The 21491-nt window shown below is 53.1% G+C and overlaps 1 protein-coding gene across 5 annotated transcripts in view; it reads right to left on the bottom strand.

Annotated features, from left to right (window-relative positions):
• Foxp4 (forkhead box P4) overlaps positions 1 to 21491 on the bottom strand; it is a 53803-nt gene that overhangs the window by 16825 nt on the left and 15487 nt on the right. For 4 of the 5 annotated variants that reach the window (XM_051204307.1, XM_051204311.1, XM_051204309.1 and 1 more), the window contains exons 2-3: positions 18420 to 18654; positions 3380 to 3475 (exon numbers count right to left, since the gene is read on the bottom strand). In XM_051204307.1, the coding sequence (XP_051060264.1) occupies positions 3380 to 3475; positions 18420 to 18638 (315 nt within the window). In that variant the 5' untranslated portion in view covers positions 18639 to 18654. Of the gene's footprint in view, positions 1 to 3379; positions 3476 to 18419; positions 18655 to 20767; positions 20787 to 21491 lie in introns of those variants that run through there. The other variant, XM_051204308.1, reaches the window with a different exon arrangement.

Genomic DNA, 21491 nt, shown 5'->3' with positions numbered 1-21491 from the left:
TGGATCCAAACTCAACCCCTGAAGGACAGGCTCTGGGGTCCCTGGAGGCGGGAGTAGTGTGGTTCAGGTCTGCCCTCAGGCTGATTCTGTACTGATGCTAAGTGAGCAAACAGTGGTGTCGAGGAATGGGGTTTAATGCCTGTGATCCCATCACATGGAGGCTGAGGCAGGGTGACCTCAACTCTCAGGTCAGCCTGGGCAATATGGCAAATCAGGACAACAGCCGGAGACCTTGTTTGAAAGAGCAAACTAAAACAGGGATGGGAAGAGGGTAGTAATGTAGCTTAGTGGTAGGAACTTGTCCAACACTCACAGAGCCCTGGGTTTAACTCCTAGCACTATGTACACTTGGTGTGGTGGTGCATGCCTGTCATCCTAGGTGGAGACAGAGGATCAGAAGTTCAAAGCAGCTTCATCTACATCTACATAGAGAACTGGAGGCCGGCTTGGCTACATGAGACCCTATCTCAAACAAAACAATGAAAAGCAACAATAACGACAAAAACAAAAAACACACAAAACACAAAGCCAAAAAAAAAAAAAAAAAAGACACAACTTCGAAGTGAGGAGCTGGGACTGCTCACTGCTCCACTGCCCTGACTACCTCCTCCAAACTCCTTCCAGGCTGCCTGCTCACCTCCTGCTCACCCACAGCGATGGACACTCCTTGGCCTCATTTCCAAGCTCACCGAGCCTAGCTACAGGAAGATGGCAAATGAAGCTGGAGGTGAGGGACAAATGACCTGTCCAGGAGCAGATATGCCCGTGGGACCCCAACGACGTCCTTCATTATTCACATCACTCGCGTCCCAAATCCACAGCACATACTTCCAGTAAGGGCCAGCCTTAGTCCTCCCATTTCTTCTCTGGCCCAGAGCCCACAGGAAAGTTTCTAGGTTCCTAGCCCTGAGTCCCACTTGAGGACGGCGTTTCTGTGATCCCCTCTCAGAGACAGCGAAGACCGGGCGGGGCGGGGTGGGGAGGAGCATGGGAGGCAGGCCTGGGTGCAGGACAAACAGGACTGGGTAGAAGCTCAGCCCCAGCTATGTTCCGGGACCCCAGGGTGTTGAGGGGCCCTGGCACTTTGCTGACTCAGGTACCACACAGGGCAGAGGCCTGAAGCCGGGTTCTTGGGTTGTCTAGTCTCTGCCCTTATTTGTAGGATGCTGCAGTGGGCTCTACCCGTCAACTTGACACAACCCCAGGACCACTTGAGAGAAGCCTCCCTCAGTGAGGGACTGTCTAGATCAGGTTGGCCTGTGGGAATGCCTGTAGGAGACTGTCCTGGTTACATTAATTGGCGGGTGGGGGTGGGGTGTGGAGGTGGGACCTAGCCTGAAAGCCAGTGGCCTGAGAAGAGCAGAGAAGGCAGGCTGGCCCTAGGCACACAGGTATCCGCTCTCTCTGTTCTGCAGGTGCTCTGTCTAGCCGCCTTGACTTCCCTGCAATGATGGGATGTAACCTGGACTTGTGAGCCAAACAAACCCTTCCTTCCCTGAGCTGGTTTTCATCAGGGCCTCCTATCACAGCGACAGAAATTAGGGCACAGAGTGACTTTGGATAGGTACTCTCTCTGAGCCTTGGCTTTCTCATTTGCAAACGGATTAATAATAGCAGCTGTCCCACGGGTACGAGGGCAAAGTACCGGGATACTTGTAAAGGGCCAGCCTTGGGTAAGCACCCTGAATTGGGTCTGGTGGGGGGTGGCGGGGGCTTATTTGGTTCAATGCTTGAGAAGGCCTGGAGTTTGGTCTTGGACACCCACCCCAGTGTAACCTAACTGCTGAGCTCCAGGCCACTGAGAGACTAAGGTGGTGGTGATGATCTTGATCTTGCGGATCCTCTGGCCCCCACATACATACATATATGTGCACACAAACGCAGGTGCACACACATGAAGGAAGAAAGAAATACTTGCGGTGTGCCGAGTGGATGAGGTGAGAAGCAAAGAAAGAACAGATACTTTTGTTTTTCTCTTGGGGCCCAATTCAAGACAACTCTTTGGCAGGGGACAGCGTCCTAAGGAAGTGACCTTCAGGCAACAACCCAGGACCCAGATGGAAAGTCCCCTGGTGCTGGTTCTCCTCCAAGGCCACCCGAGTCCTCCTATCCTGCTAGGGTCCACCTGGCGCTTTCCAATTATGGGGGGGGCGGGGTCCTGTTCCACAGTTCTCACCTCTGTTTTACAAGGAGGTCCTAAGATAGGCCAGCGTGGGACGGGCCACTGTGGACCCAGGGAACATCCTGGGGGAGGTCTCTCATCCTCTGAGACCTAGTCACACACGCCATGAGAACTGTCTCCCTCCCTCATGCTGCAAGCACCCCGCTGCCTTTCCAGACTCTGTCTCCCCCACCTCAGCCACAACCCTTTGCCAGCTCCCACTGTGAGAACTCTCAGGCTGCTCTGACCTGACGGTCAGTGGCTGCACAGCTGGCTGGCACCTTGAACTCTTTCAAAGCAGTTTTCAAACATACGCTTGCAAAAAAAAAAAAAAAAAAAAAAAGCACAGGTAACTTTGTGAGCAGAGTCCCCTCCCAGGACCACGCGCAGTCAGTCCTTCGTCCTTGAGCCTAGCTTACGTCTTACGTCCCTGTTCCCCTAAGTCTTCCAGGTCCCCTACGGCCCTAGAGGCTCAGGAACAGGTCTGTCCAGTGCTCAGCCCATTCTCTCACAGAAACTTCCTTTCAGAGCCCGGCTTAGTCCCGTCCTCTGTCCCAGCCACCCCGTCTGTCACAGCAGGGAGGGGGCTCAGTGGCTGGGAGGAAGTGGCTAGCCAGAGTAGTGACCCATTGGGACCCAGACTGCAATTCTCCCAAGTTCTTTGTGACACAAAAGGTAAACAGAAGGCCAGGCTCCCCTCCCCCTCCAGCCAGCCAGATGGGCCGACAGGCTGGGGGGAGGGGGAGGGGATAAGGGAAAAAAGGGCAGATTGTGCAAAGGAAAACAGAAGAGACAGGGATGGCAAGAGACAGGAAACGAGAGACTGGGAGAGACAAGGGGGAGTTCAGGGATCCTTCAACTGAGAAATCGGGGAGGGGCCAAGGCCCAGCTTGGGGACAGGGTAACACGTGGAGAGGAAGGACGACAGCCTGAAAGCCAGGGCGAGGACCGGTGGGAGGAACCCCAGTGAGTCAGGTCCAGAGAGAGGAGCAGACAAAGAAGCCAGGCAGACCCAGGCCTGGCCGGTCAGGTGGAGGCAGGGGAGGGGTGGTGCCCCGCCCACCCTGGAGTGACGGCACCTCTCAGGAGTATGGGGGCTGGGAAGACTGGCTGGCTCTGAGGGGTCTCTGACCCCCCCCATGCCAACATCTCCCCCAAGCCCCAGCCCTTCATCCCAGCCCCGCCCTGCCTGGCCCGGGTGGGTGTGTCCCCTCTCACCTGCACCGCAGAGGCCGACTGTTTGCTGTCATTGTTCCCCGGGGAGTTCAGGCTGGAGGCTTGCTGCAACAGGAACTGCCGGGCCACCTGGAGAGCCTGAAAGACAGGGGCTGAGTCAGCGAGGTCCCAGCACAGCCTCGGAGGTGCCTGGGATCACGGAGTGCACGGGGTGGGGGCTCAGGCAGTCAGGACGAACACAACGCCGGAAGGTCATGAGGGAGGGCCGCAGGTCCGCGTGCGGCAGGGGCGGAGGCTGAGTCCCTGAGACCTGTCAAGGCAGGGGTCACAGTGCGGGCTTCTAGGACTCGCCCAGGGGTCACTGGTTTTCAACTGGGACAGCAAATGAAAGGGTCAAGGGTCAACAGGACTCCAGGTGAAAAGTGCAGGAAGGTGAACTCAGGGTAGAATGGTGGGTGCTCTTCCCGGAGAACCCAGGGGCCTGGTGCTTCACAGACGTCTGTCTGTCTGTCTGTGAGGCAGGCCATGGCTGCCCTGAACTCACTATGTTCAAGACCAGGCCTACCTGGAACTTAGAGATCCTTGGGCATCACTCAGAGCTAGGGGCAAGCTCGTGATCGTCCTTTACAAAGCTATCAGGCAGGGTTTATCAGCCTTCTATTCCAGACGAGGCAGCCAAATCTCTACATTAAGTAACTTGTCCCAAGACCAACTGTCCATCCCATGACACCTGCTTCTGAGATTTAATGAGGACACCAGGTGGGTGTCAATCAAGAAGCCACCAGGGCAGCACTGCCTTGAAGCTAGGGTGCACAGGTGTGGGTGGGGGGTGAGGGTGAGGTGGAGGGCAGCGTCAGTGGCCCTGAAGAAACTGATCAGATCTGAAGGCTCTGTCTAAATGATCGGTCGGTCACAGGAGTGCCTGGGCTTGTGGCCACAGGGACACTGAGCCAAGGGATCCTAGGAATGGGGTGGGGGTGCAGCCAGTCCTCTGGGGCCCAGCCAAGACCTATCCCCTATCCCCAAGCCGTGGAGGCAGGAGGAGGTCGCAACCCTGGGGACTGTCCAGGCGGTTCAGGTTCCTCAAAGGCCTCCTAGAGAGCCCGGGGGGGCGGGGCTTTGGCCCCAGGCAGGTGTGGGCTGCAATCCCAGCTCTGGAGCTCACAGGCTGGGTTCGGCACTCCATCTCTTAGCGGTTAAGTCTCTTTATCCACACAACTGGGACACTGCCCACCTCGGAATCATGCCGAGGTATTAACAGAGCAGCAGTGGCACCTTGCTGGCATTCAGAAAGTACATACCCTTTCCTTCTCCAGAACTCCCAGGTGGCTCTCTACTTGCCTACTGCCATCGGCCCGCATTTGGCACATCCAAACGAAGGTGCCCGTCTCGTAGCTGACGACCGACACCTGTTTCTTTCTCCTATGCCTTCCATTCTCCTACCCCAGCATCTTGAAGGTAAAACTCTCTTCTCTCCTCTCCCCTGACTCCGCACCCTTAGGCAAGCACTCTACCACTGAGCCGCACCTCCAGCCCCGGCAGCACCACGGTGGTGGTGGGCACTCGAAGCTCAGCAAACACCCTCTGAGCACCCACTGTGTACCCAGCGTAAACTATATATATACAGTCCACCCGCATGGCCCTTCAGTGTTGACTGGCATTGCTTCTTGGGCTTCCGTGCAGTTTACCTTAGGACACTATCTAAATACTCGCTGGTGTATCTATGGGAACGTGTATGCTCCTCGGTAGTCCTGTTCCCACCACCTCCAGCTCCTTCCTTCAAATGTCCCAGTCTTTCAGGTGGAGTCGGGATGCTGCCTCTCCTGAAGGGTTTTCTTTAGAAACAGAAATTGGACTTTCCTGGGTCAAGAGACAGAAGCTACAGGAAGAGAGGACAGCAATGGGTGTAGAAAGGCAAGGAGGTGGCCTGGGGGCCCTCAGGAAGGACTTCTGGCCTCCGCTGCCTGGCTCTCACAGGTCTAACCATACATAATGCTCCTTGTCCTCGAGGTGGAGATCACATAGACGGGCAGCTGGGACCAGAGACTAGGCAGTAAGGGGTGGGAGTGGGGACTGACCCCAGAGCACCGGTGATTCAAAAGAGACACTGTTAGCCAGTGGGAAGGGGGCAAACCCTGGCAGCAGAGTGGCCGGAGTTGAATTCACTCCTCACCAACTCTCTTACTTTGTGGTTCCTTGGAGCACGAAATTACAAGACTTACAGGGGGCGGGAGGGGTGTGTGTGTGTGTGTGTGAGAGAGAGAGACAAGTCCTACAAACTCATTCCTGAAGGCATCAGGCCCTCCCTCCTCATGTGCCCCCGCCCCTCCACCTGCCTTAGGGAGCCCCCCCTTAGGCCAGTTAGGTGAGAGCTTCGCCCCTCTATTCCCCACAGGAGTCTGTTTCTTCTCCCCCTCCCTCGTTAGCATGTATGAAGAACCCACTGTGGGCTAAGTCATGCTAGGCCCTTCCTATCCCAGGCTGCTGGAAGCTCGGGTCTCTACAGAGACTGAGGAGGACATCACCCTAGGCCCACATGCTGTGGAGCTGAGCAGGCCTCCCACAGAAGGTGATGGGAATAGGGTCCTGGAGTCCCCAAGGCTCTGCTCATCAGAGAGAGGAGGAGAGACGCTCCTACTGTGTGAGGCCCACCGGGAGCGACTGTGGCAGGGGCCCCAGATGATGACTCCCCATCTCCAGGTCCCCATCTCCAGGCACCTCACTTACTCAGGGTCTCCCTTCTTCCCGCAGGGGCCCTGGCCTGGAGGGATAGGAAAGCAAGTTCCTCTCTCACACTTGCCTAGAGCCAGCCTTACATCTAGAATGTAATTCCACCTACAGAATGCAGTTTATGTGCCGAGAGACAGGTGTGGGTAGACTCCGGGACTCTGGCCCAAGCTCTCCTCCTCAGATGGCCACAGCATGTGACGTGCCGACCACTCAGTGGGCAACGATTGCTGTCCTGAACTCTGCTCGATGCTGTGAGCTTGTTTGGTCATGCACTTGACTGAGGATGATGCTTTGAGAGCACTGGACATCTCTCGACCTAGGCTGTCTTTTTTGTAGGCCGTTTGCACACTGGATCGGGGAGGTCTAAAGCACTGAAGCTTCATTTGAGTTTCATTCGGTAGGGTAAGGCCCCAAGCGCCAACATCTTCCCTTGCCACCGAGGGTTAAATAAACCACTGGCCCCACAACCTGAGGCATGGAAGCAACAGGACCTGACCTCACAGCTCAGCTTACCTTCTCTAGTGATGCTGACCAGGACTGGAGCCACTGTGCGTGTGTGCTCGCGTGTGCGCGCGGGCGTGTGTGTGAGCACGTGCGTGCGCGCACATGCAGGTGCATGTATGGAGATACCAGAGCACAACTTCGTGGAGTCAGTTTGCCCCTTCTATCCTTACACGGGTTCTGGGATTGGCCTCGAGAGGACATAGCACAGCCTTTACCCACTAAGTCATCTCACTGGACCGGGAATCCCCTAAGTGATGGGAGATGTCATTCTGTAAATGTTTCTCATACTGGTTAATGAATAAAGCACTGTTGGCCAATAGGAAAACAAGATAGGCGGGACTAGGAGACAAGGAGGAGAGAGGAGGTAGTAAGGAGGAGTCAAGATGGAGAGACTGGGTAGACCAGACGCCTGCCCCACTCCCCGGTAAGGAGACCACGTGAAAATACATAGATCAACAGAAATGGGTTGATAATTAAGACAGAGCTAGCTGATAAGAAACAAGTAACAGACCAACAAAATTATATCAAATACAGAGTCTCTGTGTGTTAATTGGGGCTGGAGCGGCGGCGGGACAAGACCAGCGGCGGGAGGAAAAGCCTATTCCTTACACCTAAGAGCATGGGTGTTGTCAAATTCAGCTGGGAGCTTCCCACCCCAACACATAGTAGGCATAGTCCCTGCACGCAAAGGCCATCTTGTTCCAGGCTAAGTATGAAGGCTGGCAGAGGGTGGTCCCGTTCAAAGGCTAACGAGCCTTGTAGAACCCAATGCACATCTGCATGGCCAGGATGGCCAGATGTCCTCAGGGGCAGGGCCCAACACCTCTGTAGACACTAAGGGAACTGTCCAAGAGCAACCTTACACTAAGCGAGGCAGGGCATGAGTAACTAGGTTCACTTTATAGACTAAGAAACAGGCCCAAGGCAGGCCTCAGGGAGAGGCCCCAATGCTGGAAACAAAACCTGCCGAGACCTGTGTATTTGATTCCCTAGTCTCAGCTTTCGGCACTTAGATCAGGCAAGGGAAAGCAATAAAGGAGGAGACCAGGGGATTCCAGCGTTCCTTCAGTTTGGCTCCTGAGATGGAAGGCGCGGAGAGGTGTTCAGACGCCCCGGCACGGGACAAGCCATTAGGGAAATCTCTTGTATTTGTGTTTTTGAGACAGGGTCTCACCATGCCCTGGATCTCACTGTGCCTCCTGAGTGCTGGGATAAAAAGGTGGACCACACCAGGTGTCAACAGGGAACTCTTGAGGGTCAGGAAGAAGAGGGGGAGATAGGGAGCTAGGGCCCCCTTCCTTTCCCCTTCCAGTCCTCACACTGAAAAACAAATGTGGGCTAGGGATGCAGCTTAGTGTGTAGAGGATGCACACCACTGCACTGACCCCGCACTGACCAGTGTGCACACCACCAGCACTGACCAATATGTGACCGGCGTGCACACCACCGCACTGACCAGCGTGCACACCACTGCACTGACCAGTGTGCACACCACCGCACTGACCAGCGTGCACACCACTGCACTGACCCCACACTGACCAGCGTGCACACCACTGCACTGACCAGTGTGCACACCGCCGCACTGACCCCGCTCTGATCAGCGTGCACACCACCGCACTGACCCCGCTCTGATCAGCGTGTACACCGCTGCACTGACCAGCGTGCACACTGCCGCACTGACCCGCACTGACCAGCGTGCACATCACTGCACTGACCAGTGTGCACACCACTGCACTGACCCCGCACTGACCAGCGTGCACACCACTGCACTGACCAGTGTGCACACCGCCGCACTGACCCCGCTCTGATCAGCGTGCACACTGCCGCACTGACCTGACCGGCATAAACAGTCGCACTGACTGGCTGGTGTGCACAATGCTCTTGTGAAACGGCGAAACCGATTTCATCCTCAGCATCACATAAAGCCAGGCTAGGTGGCTTGTGCCCGTAGTCCCAGCTCGGGTGACATAAGCACAAGGGCTAACAGTTCAGGGCCTTGCCAGGAGATTGTGTCACACGCCTTTAATCCTAGAACTCGGGAGGCAGAGGCAGGTGGATCTCTGAGTTTGAGGCCAGCCTGCTCTACAGAGTGAATTCCAGGACAGCCAGGGCTACATAGAAAAACCCTGTCTCGAAAAACAAAAACAAAACAAAACGTTCAAAACAAAAAGTTCATGGCCACCCATGGCTACATAGTGAGTTTGAGGAGAGTCTGAACTACATGAGCCCTTATCTAAAAGAGAAAGAAAGAAAGCACTCACTGCTTTGCAGTTTGTGGGACAATGCTATTCTCCTACTCGGGGAGGGTAGTATTGTTCAGTAAGTGCACAGACTCTGACAAAGGAATGAGACAGAGAGAGACCTCTTCCTTTCCGCTTTGTGCTGAGTGAGCTCGCCAACTCCTTCACACTGACACATGGGACGGCATACACAGGGGACTCAGCACCTAAGCATTATCATTGTCACTCATGGCCGTTGCACAGGACCTCCCCGAAGAAGGTTTTGCTCATTAAACCTATTCTGGCTTGCCCCTTCACCTGCGCCTTCAACAGCTTGAGAACACTGAGCCTGTCTCCTTACGGAGCTGAGCTCCTCCCTCCAACCCCCAAGTCGGCAGGGTCTCCACAACCAGGACAGAGATGGGTGGCATCTGAAAGCACCCAGCAAGGGTCTAGAATGGAGGTGAGCCACGCTTTGAGCTTCGGGAACAGGGTTGAGGGTTGTGATGAAAAGCACAAATCTCGGGGGCTGAGGTCTCCCACCTCTGGGATGAGGATGTGGGGCTGAAGATGGGAGCAGGGATGTTCAAAACCTTTGTCAGGCACAGACCCCAGTTGGAACTGTCCCCTCCCACCCTTCTGTGTGTGCGCGCACACGTGTGTGTGTGTGTGTGTGTGTGTGTGTGTGTGCGCGCGCGCGCGCGCGCGCGGTCGAGCATGTGCATGTGTGCTTCCAAGCACTAGGAATATGCTGGAAGGGCAGAAATAAAACAGTGATGGAGGGCATGAAGCCAAGAGGAGTCCAAATGGTTAGTTATGCCTATCCTACCAGCACAGGAATGTAACACAGGGTAACGAATCCGAACATAGAGGTCGGGGCTGGAGAGATGGCTCAGTGGTTAAGAACACTGACTGCTCCTACAGAGGACCTATTCACAGCTGTCTGTAACTCCAGTTCCAGGGGATCTGACACCTTCAACGAGACACAAATGCAGGCAAAACACCAATACATAGAAAATGAAACTAAATAAATTAAAAGCAAAAAGAACATGGGGATCCAGGAAGAGGCCTAGGGCTTACCCAGAGACAGTGGTTAAGAGCAGAACTCAAGTCCACCAGAGCTAAAGCTGAACTCTGCGGAGAAAGGAGCAGAGCCAGCCCGGTGGTGGGAGACCGCCTTCACCTGGGATGCTCTCTTGTCCAACTCTGGGAATCCACACTTTCTTGCCTGCCTCTGGAAACTTCTTGACAAAACTGGAATTCAGCCGTAGCCATATTTGTTGATGTTTATGTGAGCTTGAGGGGCCAACTCAGACCACTAAGCTCAAAGGGCAAGTTCCTACAGCCCCTGAGCCACCCTACTTACTGGTCCTGTGCTGACCGTTACTATGTTGAGGGCAGGCTGGATTTAGGTGATGCAGGGAGTCTCAAATCTGAGAAGCAATCTTACAAAAAGCTGTCAGCTTCAGGCCCAGGACAGTCTAACAGGGTTTCTCTGTATTGTTCTGGAGGTTGTCCTGGAACTCGCTCTGTAGACCAGGCTGGTCTCGAACTCAGAGATCTGCCTGCCTCTGCCGCCAGAGTGCTGGGATTAAAGGCATGGGCCACCATCGCCCGGCAACTCTTAACAACCTGAGCCCCCCAGTTTAGTGGGCTGGTATGACCAAACACACAGGCAAACCTGACACAGCTAAGCCTTATCCTGAGGATGGCAAGCTACGTAAAACAGCCACGGGAGACCTCTGCGGAGACGCCTCCCTGCAGAAGAGGCTAATTCTTCCCAGGGAGAGCATTCGAAGCTGAAAAATAGTTGGTGCAAAGGCCCTGAGGTAGGAAAAGCAAAGCATGAGGTGTATCATAAACCATATACAGGCCCACCAGGTGGTACATGCATTTAATTCCAGCACCGGGGAGCAAAAGTAGCGGATCTAGAATTTGAGACCAGCCTGGGCTACACAGCAAGACCTCCCCTCTAAATATACACCCCTCCCCCCCAACCAAGTAGCAGGTGAGGTGCATCCTAGAGACATGGAGCAACTCATTCAGGGCAGGTTTGTTTATCTCTGTATGTATGTGTATGCACATGTTCCTGTGTGACCATGTGTGCTGATCTCTCTCTCTCTCTCTCTCTCACACACACACACACACACACACACACACACACACACACGAGAGAGAGACCAGTGGTCAACACCGACACACCGGCATCATTCGGAATAGCTCCCTTTGTTTTTACACAGGGTTTGTCCTGAACATGCCAATTTGGTTAAGCTGGCTGGCCAACAAACTGCCCATCCCCGCTTTTTTAGCACTGAGATTCCGGCTCTTTAAATGGGCCCCAGGACCCGAACTCAGGACTTAATCAATGTGTGTAAGCCAAGCACTACACTTGCCTGAGTCACGGCCCTAATCTGCTTTGTTTTTGTTTTTGTTTTTTTTTTTTTTTTTGAATGTGTATGGCCTTATTTGTTTGTTTTTGCCTACACCACATCCTTGCCTGGTGCCCCAGAGGCCTGAAGAGGACATCAGATTACAGACAGTTGTGAGTCACTGCATGGGGTCTGGGAATCAAACCCCAGTCCTCTAGGAGAACAGTCAGTGCCCTTAAACCACTGAGCTGCCTCTCTGGCTCCATCTGTTTCTGGGTTTTGTTTTAAACAAAGCCTTGCTATCTGTGGGCTAGCCTTGAGCATGTGACATTCCTGCCTCGGTGGCGTGCACCAGCACACCGGGCACTTCAAGTGAAGTTTACCTCATTCAGTAGCTGGTGTGGGGATCTCTGGGACACTTTGAGTAGAAAGTGGTACCCAACCCCGTTAGTAAACAGCAGGTGTCTAATAAGCGCTCCTTAAATACTCACCCATCCCTCAAGACTCCTTTTGGACAGATCAAGTGAGGGATGGCAGGGAGAAGGGGTCAGAGGGGGACACGGGTTCTAGGCCAGTAAGGCTTTGTCCTCCAGTAAAGAGACATAAAGATGGAGTCACACACACACACACACACACACACACACACACACACACACACACACGAGACTATAAAACCCCCGAAGTGATTATACTCTTCTTCCCTTGGATTTTTTTTTTTTTTTTTTTTGCTTTTTGGAAACGGCTGTAAATTTTTTTTACACCAACCTCGTAAAAATGACATCGGCACATTCTCAAATTAGAACCATTAAGATGAAAACTAGCCAAGCACAGACACAGACAGGCCCTCCCAGGTGTGAGACATCCGCAGGACAGCAGCACCAGACTCGGGCGGTGCTGCCTGCTCTACAGAAGGTTCTCGATTCATGAGAGGTTGGCCAGCCTTAGCAGGTGCGGACCAGCCCTGGGCCAGTGGCACAGGGGCTCCCCTTGCTGGTGCCAGCCAAGGTGGGCTTCTCAGCAGCTTGGCTCCCGGTGCTAACAGCCAAGGCCAGCTTGGCACGACTCTGGGAGCGGCAGGGCTGGGGTCCCAGTCTGAAGGGATGGCATCCGGACAGTGAAAGCGCAGATGTGGATGGTTCACAGCCAGGTCCTGTCTTAGCGGTAGAATTCTCCAGAAGTGGGTCTGCTCCACACTGCCCAGCCCCAGCCACCTCTACAGGGGGCTGGATTTCGGGCAGATATCTTCCCCAGGGATCCTGCTAGGGCATTTCAGAGCAATACCAGCTCACACCGAAGGTTCCAAGGGAGCCGATGGATGACTGGGATATAACCCTCTCCACTGTAACCTTCACCCCTTTAAGCCCTTTGCCCTCAGGAGAAATAGTGCCCCCCACTACCCTACTGCTCTCCTCAGCAAGGGGCTAACCCTCTGTGGTGGAAAGGCTGTCACGGCCGGGCGCCAGAGGCGGGAAGCTGAGCGTGTGTCTCCTGGAGAAAAGCCAGGGGTCCTTCCCCCAGGCCCGGTCCTCTCCCTATCTCTAGACAGATACGGTGGCCTTTGACCTACTAATTCAGAAAGTGGCGGGCAGCCATGCTCCCCATGCCCTCCAGTCCCAACAATTCTCATGCCTTTCCTCATCTAAGTCTGTGCTGAAGGTACAGTTCCGAAGCCCCCCCCCCCCGGTAGTTTTTCTCTGCACATCCCAACTCCTCTGGGGAGGGACTCCATCTCCAGATGGATAAGGACCAGAGCTGACACCGAGGCATCCAGGGTGTGAGGCTGGAGTACTGAAGTCAGAACCCTGACCGGCAGGAAGGCTTCAGACAACTGTTGGCAGTGTGTGGGCGGCGGGGCGGGGCTGATCCCCTCTGGAAGCTTCCTTTCCACCCAATCCTTCTAAGTAGCCTGGTAGAGGAGGGCCAGATGGAGGCCAGGCTCTTCCCATTCTTCTCCCCTCCCCCAGCTGCCTGACTCCCCAACCCCCATCTCTTTGGAGGGGGTGAGTTAAAAGCCCATCACTGGGCTGAACCCCCCAACCCTTTTGAATCTCCTCACAGGATGTGACCGGGGTGGGATTTGGCCCGGTTGCCATAGCAACGGCAGTGGGAGTTCCCAGACGCTAGGCAACCCTCTGGTGACCCTCTCTGACCTGTCACCCCTGCAACCCAAGGACAATAGGAATGCTGGCTCTGGGGGCCCCCGGGACGCCTTTCAGCTCAGTGGCCCTTGGTTCTGCCTACCCCCATCCTACCAGTTCAGCCCCCCTGGCCCCAAGTCCAGCTGTCTGCCAGCAAAAAAAAAAAAAAAAAAAAAAAAAAAAAAAAAAAACAGGGCAGGGACACACCTCTCACAGCCCGAGCCCAAAGGGCATTTGTGGGTCACCACAGCAATTTCAGCAGCAGAAGTTACTGTGCCATCCGTGTTCAGGCTGATCCCAGTCAGTATGGTACCAGGAGATGACCTTGAACTTCTGTGCTGGGGATCGAACCCAGGGCATTACACATGTAGGGCAAGCACTCCGCCAACTGAGCTACATACATCCCCATGGCCTAGTGTTTCTGCTGAAGAGAGGGTCTGAAAGGTCTCTCTCTGGTCCTCCCACACCACTTCACAGGACAGTCTCCACAGAGTCTTCGGCTGCAGGGAGATAATAGAGTTCGGTAGTGCAGTGGCTGTTAGCAATAAAGGCTCTAGGAAATACTGAAATACTCCGTGCAGCCTGAACTGGCCTGGCAGCTAAGCTGGGTCGCCCCCTCACCTCTGTTTAAACAAGGCCCCAGCCTGCTGTTGCATGGAAACAGAGCTCCTATTCCAAAGTGACGTGGCTGCCCTCTTCAGCACTGTTTGCTCCAGCCTAAAGTCCTGTCAGCCGCCTGGCTTGTGACTCGCCCTGTCTGGCTGTCTCTCAACTCATTACTCCTAAAGGCCAGGACTGCATTTCCAGGACTTGTTTACCAAAGAGCCGGAGACCCATAGACAAAGGGATTGGGACAGGGAGACCCTAGGAAGGCAGGAGCACATAACACGTATGCAGAGCCCCTCTGTCCAGCCCTGCCTCCGAGCAGGTAGCGGAGTGGCTGGCCACTTAGGGCAGTGGGTAGGGCCATCCCAGTCTCCCCCTGACCCCCCCACTTTTTGATGCAGGGATTCATGTAGGCTAGCCTCCAGTTCTATGTACCTGAGGATGACCTTGAATTTCTCCACCCATGTCCTGCCTCCACCACCTACGTACTGACATTTGCCGTGGGGGCCCTTGTGCATGCGCGCGCATGTGTGTATGTATGTGTGTGTGTTCACGTGTGTGCCAGGCTGCTCACCTGTGCAGGCACGTGTGTTGAGGACAGTAGTTAATATCGGGATGTTCTCCTCAATTGTTTTGCCTTGTTACTTTCATTTTTTTTTTTAATTTATCTATTCTTCAAGCATTACAGACATGTATACAATGTATTCTAATTGTATCAACCCTTAGTCCACCCCCATTCCCTCCTCAACTTTAGACACAGTGTCTCTCACTGAATCTGGGCTTACAGTTTCAACTTGACTAAAAGGCCAGCCTGTCCCCCTCCACTCCAACATACTATGTGGGATTATAGGTTTGTTCCATCCACCACACCCAACTTTTATGTGGGTGCTAGGGACTAAAATTCTGGCTCTCATGCTTTACACCAGTCTCTCTCTCCCCCACTCAGCTGTCTCCAGAGTCCCGGGGCTGCTCATGTCTGAGATAGGGTCTCACCCAGTAACCCAGACTTGAGATCTCTCCATCTCAGCTTCCTGTACTATACTTGGCTTTAAATTTACTCCCCCACACTGTATTTTATTATTATTATTATCATTATACTATTGTGTGGCCATGTGTGCAGGTACACAGGTACCACGGTGCAAGTGTGCGAACAACTTTCAGCCTCTGGTTTTCCTCTTCCACGGTGGGCTCTGGGGCTGGGGTTCAGCTAGTGCTCTTACCCATCATCTCACGGCCCCTGCCTTTCTTTCTTGTTTAGTGCCTACCGTGTGAGAAGTTCTTCCTCCCACATCACCCAGTGACTGTGGCTGTAGTGGGAGCGGCAAGGAGAGAGCTGAGCCCTAAATGAGGCAGGCTGTCAGTGCAGCCTCTGGCTGCCCCATCTGTGAAGTGGGAAAGACATGGCCTCCCTCCCCAGGGATGCTAAAGCAATTTAATGACATTTAATGACACAGCGAATCCAAAAGCTGTCTCCTACAGACTTCCTGCTTATGGCTGAAAGACAGGTGAAACCAACAGATCGACTTCCCTTTCTTGATCTGGCTTACCCTGCCAATAATGACATCTGCTTTCTGGGGACCAAGAATTGCTGAATGTTCTCCCCCCAAAGCCCCAATTCATCTGTTGGAAGTGGAAGAATGACCCACAGACTATGTTTCATTTTAACTGAATATTTTATCATTTTAATTCTGCAGTGTTATTTTTGAAGTTTGGAGCCAACGAAACCTTTTTTCCAATCTCGCGTATTTTCCTTGGGCCTGGGCACTTAGCCCATGGTGAGCCCAAATGGATATAACAGCCCCTTGCCTGCCTTCAAAACCCCATCCCAGATTATTTGTGAAGCTGATACAGGATTTTTCAGGACTTTGGGATGGTCCCCAAAACAAACAGGAACAACTGGAACGTAGAATTGAGATGGTAAGTCATGACCATGTACAGGGCAGAGCCCAGAAACTTGATCAGTACAGAAGGTTCTGTCTCCCGCCCAAACATCTTCCCAGTTACCCAGAGGCCTGTGTTTATGCCTCACGGCAAACTTTCTCTTCTCCTTTTGAAAATCACACTTTATTTATTTATTCTGTGGGTATGTATGTGTGTACACAGACCACAGTGCATGTGTGAAGGTCAAGAGACAATCTGCTCAGTCAGTTCTCGCCTTCCACCTTGTGGGTCCTGGGAATCGAACTCTAGTTGTCAGGTTTGGTGTCAAGCCTCTGAGCCATTTTGCTGGACCCAAGGATTTTTGGTTTTGTTTCCAGTTTAGGAAGCTCCTCCAACCCTCTGCCACATTTGCATAATTCTCCTTGCAAAGAGACACAGGAGGGTCCCAAACAGCTTGGCCTAGGAGAAAACTCCTAGGGGTGTATTTTTTTTTTTTTAAAGATTTATTTCTAATAAACTGAATCCCCAAATTGGCATTGCAGATGTCTGAGCTGCCATGTGGGTGCTGCGACTCAAACCTAAGCCTCTGCAAGAACCCACATTTAGTTATATTTTGATTAAGAAACAACAACAACAACAAGATGTTATCCCAGCAGAAAATGCAGACTCAGTGGGCCTCTTCCCGAGGAGATTCTGCTTAAGAAGGATGATGACACCACCCACCAGCACCCCAAGGATCATATCCCTGAAGATCTGAGTTCAATCCCTGGGTCCCACATGACAGAAGACTCTCCAAAGCCCCACACTACACAAACACACACACACACACACACACACACACACACACACACAATAAAAACTAAGATGCTAGGTGTAGTGGCTTACTCTTTTAATCTCAACACAGAGAGGCAGGCAGATCTCTGTGAGTTCCAGGACAGCCTGGTCTACTTAGCAAGTTCTAGGCCAGCCATGGTTAATAGTGAGACCCTGTCTCAAAAGAAAACTAAGATACCGCCCCCCCCCAAGATGGAGTGTGACTAAGGAAGGTACACAGGAGCACACATATGCAAATAATACACACAGAAACTGTTAACTCCTCTACCTGTTCACACCTACTTGAGGAGCACCACACCCGTGCTTCTAGTCCTGATAACTCGGTATTTTAGTGGCCAGGACGATGTGGCTGCTAAGGTGCTGGCTGAGGACAGGCCCTATTTGAAGGGACCAATCAACTGAAACATCAGTGAGCCTGCTTCTAGTGCAACCCTGAAACCTTGGGTGTGGTGTTGGGGAGGAGGGCGGGTGACGGCAATGTCTGCAGGAGGCACGAAGGGCTCTGGCTGCACAGGTAAGGATGGTATAGGGCATCAAGGGTCCTCCTGGTCTACTTTCCCAGCTGAGCCCCTAAGGGCCAGGAAGGACACCAGCAACAGAAAGTCAAACAAGATGACTCCCAAAGCCGGGGCTGGCAGGGCTGGTTCTCTTGAAGCCTCCACCCTCACCCCTGGGTGGAACTGAGACCCAGGGGCCCCGCTCATTCATAATCTAACTAGGTTCTCCATCCTGTACCCCTAGATGTGCCCCTTCAGAGAGGCATAAACGAGGGAGGACACAGACTGGGTGTGAGCCTTTAAAATAGAAAGCCGGGCTGGAGAGATGGCTCTCAGCACTTAAGAACATTCGCCATTCATCCAGAGGACCTGAGTTCCGAGTTCTAGCACCCATATCAAATGGCTCATAATTGTCTATAATTCCAGCTACACTTGGGCCTTCAAAAGCACCTGAACTCACAAGCGCATACTAGGTGCAGAATGAAGACAACACATTATTAAAAACATAAAATATAAGCTGGGCAGTGGTGGCGCACACCTTTAATCCCAGCACTTGGGAGGCAGAGGCAAGGGGATCTCTGTGAGTCAGAGGTCAGCCTGATCTACAGAGGGAGTACCAGGATAGACTCCACAGAGAAACCCTGTCCTGGAAAAAAAAAACAACAAAAAAAAAACAAAAAAAAAAAAAAAAAAAAAAAAAAAAGAAGAAGAAAGAAGAAAGAAAAAATAAACGTGGGTGTGTGTGTGTGTGTGTGTGTGTGTGTGTGTGTGTGAGAGAGAGAGAGAGAGAGAGAGAGAGAGAGAGAGAGAGACTGTCTTTCTCCTCCCTTCCTGGGCCCCTTTCCAGATTGTTTGGCCACTCTGTGCCTGGAAGTTTAACCTCTTCACAGCTCAGATCAGAGCTTGGGCAGCCTTGATTCTCAGTACAAATAAAGACACCACTGTGCGCACAGCACACCCTGGCAACCCTGGTTACTATGACCAGTTTTCCAGCTGTAAGAGCCAAGACACCCACCCACCCACTCAAAACAGACCTTCAAAGCCTGCTGCCCAGGAGGCTGTTGGTCCATATGGCTTTGCTGGGACTATTTCAGACTTCATACACTTGGGCCCCCAGTACCACTTTGAGCTCCCCAGGCTCGGGCTCTCCACCAGATTAGCAGACACACAGGGAAGGAAGCCCCTGGAGGCTGGCCCTTCCCACTATCTAAAAGCCAGGGTGCTAGGCTGGGCAGAGCAGTGATACACGGTGGCCCAGAGGGTGTGGGACAAAGGCCTGGGGGGGGGGGTCAGTCTGCTCCTACCTGTTGCTGTTGGAACTGCAGAAGCTCCGTGGAGCTCATCTCGCCATTGCTGTCAGCTCCGCTGGCGCCGTCCCTGCCTGAACCGTCCCTACCCGCAGCCGGAGCCGTGCCTGCGGTCCCGGACCCGCTGCCGCCATCGGCCTGCCCAGAGAGGCTGCCCACGCCGTTCTGACCAGACGGTGCCGACCTGATTGTCTCCGATGCTGATTCCACCATCATGTCGCTCTATCGGGACCTGGAGAAGAGACATGGGGGAGGGGCTGAGGCTCAAGGATAGATGGGCAGGGCAGGTTCTACCTGGGAGACACTGAAAGCTGCCCCCACCCATTACACACACACCCCCACCCCATCCCCGTCCAAGGGTGGTCTCTTCCCCAATTTCCCAGAAGCCCTTTCTGAGACCCCCAGTGTCCCGCCTTCCTCAGGGCCTGGTTAAGGGGCACGTGGAAGCTCGAACCCTACCTGACCACAACCCATTTCCCCCTTTCCAGGAAGAGTGGTTGGGGGAGGGTAGCAGATGAGCCCTTGCCTCTGCCCTCAGGGCCCTAAACCTGTTTTGTATCTCCTTTTAGCTGGGACCAACCAAATCTCTTTCCTTTCACCAGCAAGGGCCATTGCCTTTGTTTCTATATAGATAGGGAGTTCCCTGGAGCGAAGGCTGCTTCCCCAGGACACAGAGGACCCTGATCAACACAGGAAACTAGCTACCCTAAGTTCTAGCCTTTTGCATCTATGGAAGGAATCCTGGGACCACTACCCACCTCAGCCCAGCTACCAAAGTAACTCATATCTTATTTATTACTACAGCCCCAAAGTCCTCACAGGACAGTGAGGTGTATATTTAACACCCATTTCACTGAAGGGAAAACAGGGGCCGGAAGTATCAGCTTGGGTAAAGGCTTAGCATGCTGAGTGCCCAAGGTCCAAGCCCTAGCAAGCCTCACCCTCCAAATGGGGCAGTTAGTTTATTCAAGGCTATATAGTGAGTGTCTGGCATGTGAGGTTTGGGTTCCCATTCCTAGCAGTAAGGAAACTGGGGCGGGGAAGGAAGGGGGAAAACTCTCACACCTATAATCTCAGTTTGGGAGTCTGGTAGGAGCTCCAGGCCAGCCTGAGCTACAGGAGAACCCACCTCAAAAACAAAAGCACAGGGCTGGAAAGGTGGCTCAGAGGTTAAGAGCCCTGGCTGTTAGTTCCCAGCACACGAATAGAATAGGAGTGCTCCCAACTGCAGCTTCAGGGGATCCTACGCCCTCTTCTGACTGCCACAGGCATCCACACAAGTGTGCATGCACACAACACATAAACAAAACAATAAACATGGAAAAAATAAACCAAGTGAACAAATTAATGAAAAATCAGGTGCTGCCGGGTGGTGGTGGCGCACACCTTTGGTCCTAGCACTCGGGAGGCAGAGGCAGAGGCAGGTGAATCTCAGTGAGTTCGAGACCAGCCTGGTCTACAAAGTGAGTTCCAGGACAGCCAGGGCTACACAGAGGAACCCTGTCTTGAAAACAAAATAGAAATCAGGTGTCTTTTTAAAACATTTATTTTATGTGTATGGGTTCGTGTAGGCCATGTTTGCTTTCATGTATGTCTATGCCACATGTGTATGCAGAATCCAGGAGAAGGCATCAGCTCCCCTGGAACGGGAGCTACAGACAACTGTGAGCTGCCATGTGGGTGCTGGGAATCGAACCAGGGTCTTTTGGAAGAGCAGCCAGTGCTCTTAACCACTGAACCATCTCTCCAGTCCCAAAGTCAAGTATCTGATCCAAAGCATGAGGGTCAAGGCCCAAATGCTTCCTCCTTAAATATGGTCACATGGAGGGGCTGTAAAATCTCCAGAGAGCGGATATAATTGATATAATTGGGGCAGTGAACAGCGGGGAGAGGGAGGGGTGAGGAGTTCCCTTCTCCTGTTGTAGAACATTCCGAAAGCTTGACACACACACACTACAGAAGGGGGATGGTTAGCACAAAAGGCTGTTCTGAAGCTAGGAGGAGTAGTGTACGTCTTAACCCCAGGTGCATGCCTGTGATCCTGGGACTCTGAAGCAGAGGGATCGCAAGTTCAAGACCAGCCTGAGTGCCATAGTAAGACCTTGCCTCACGCCCCCCAGGACTCACTAGCATGTGCATTCTCAGACACACACACACACACAAAAGCTCTTCTCAAATTCTAGACTCTATACTATCCCACAAATAATCAATCACCCTAAAAGGAACAGTTGGTGCCCACCATGGACTGTTGTTTAATATATCTCAGACTCCCAAACCTCAGTTTCCTTAGCTGTCAAAATATTCAACCCCAGCTTCTTGGTGTCCTTTACAATGAAGGCGCCTACCCAAGTAAGCCCTCATCAGCCCATTCTCCACCCGCCCTAACTGTGAGGGCAAAGATGATAAGGTTCAGAGAGGCGAATGACTTGTCTGATGTCACACAAGGATCAAGCCACTTGAACATCCAGCAAGGACTGGAGAAAACAACCAGATAACTACATGTCTTTCTCAGCCAACAGGATGAGGCTCTTCGGGTTAGCAGATTAAGGAAACTGTAAGAAGTGGCTGAATTACTCCTCTTCCCAGGGTGAAGCACCAAGTAGCATCTTCCTCCCATCCCTACCTGTAAGCCATTCCCTCTCTCCCCTGGGCCACCCGTTCAGCCTTTCCCTGATGGGACCAGAGTGTGGGGGGGGGGGGGCCTGTGGCCATACCACCGCTTTAGCCTTCTCAAGTTTTGACTTGACTGCCTCTCTTGTGGAGGATTGTGGATAGGGATCCTAAAGCGCCCATGCACTATGTAAGTGGCCTTAATGTCACCCCCTGTGTTCCCACTCCTGAGTTCTCAGAGGAGCTAGAGCAGAGGGGAGCGTGTGGAGGTGATGGTTTGGAAAAGATTGCGCACTTGGTCCCAAGCCTTTAATAACCGTGTCAGCCCCAGGGCTAGAAGCTGCCAGATGATGGATGGGTAGGCTCTGGCCTCCATCCACCACAGCACAGGGCTTCAGCCCCCTCCCCTGAAACCACCCATCCCGCAAACTACAGGAGCAACTTCCCCCGCTCCGGCCT

Source organism: Phodopus roborovskii, unplaced genomic scaffold (assembly GCF_943737965.1).
Source record: "Phodopus roborovskii unplaced genomic scaffold, PHOROB, whole genome shotgun sequence".
NCBI lineage: Eukaryota > Metazoa > Chordata > Mammalia > Rodentia > Cricetidae > Phodopus > Phodopus roborovskii.
This window is presented reverse-complemented; position numbering and strand designations above follow the sequence as displayed.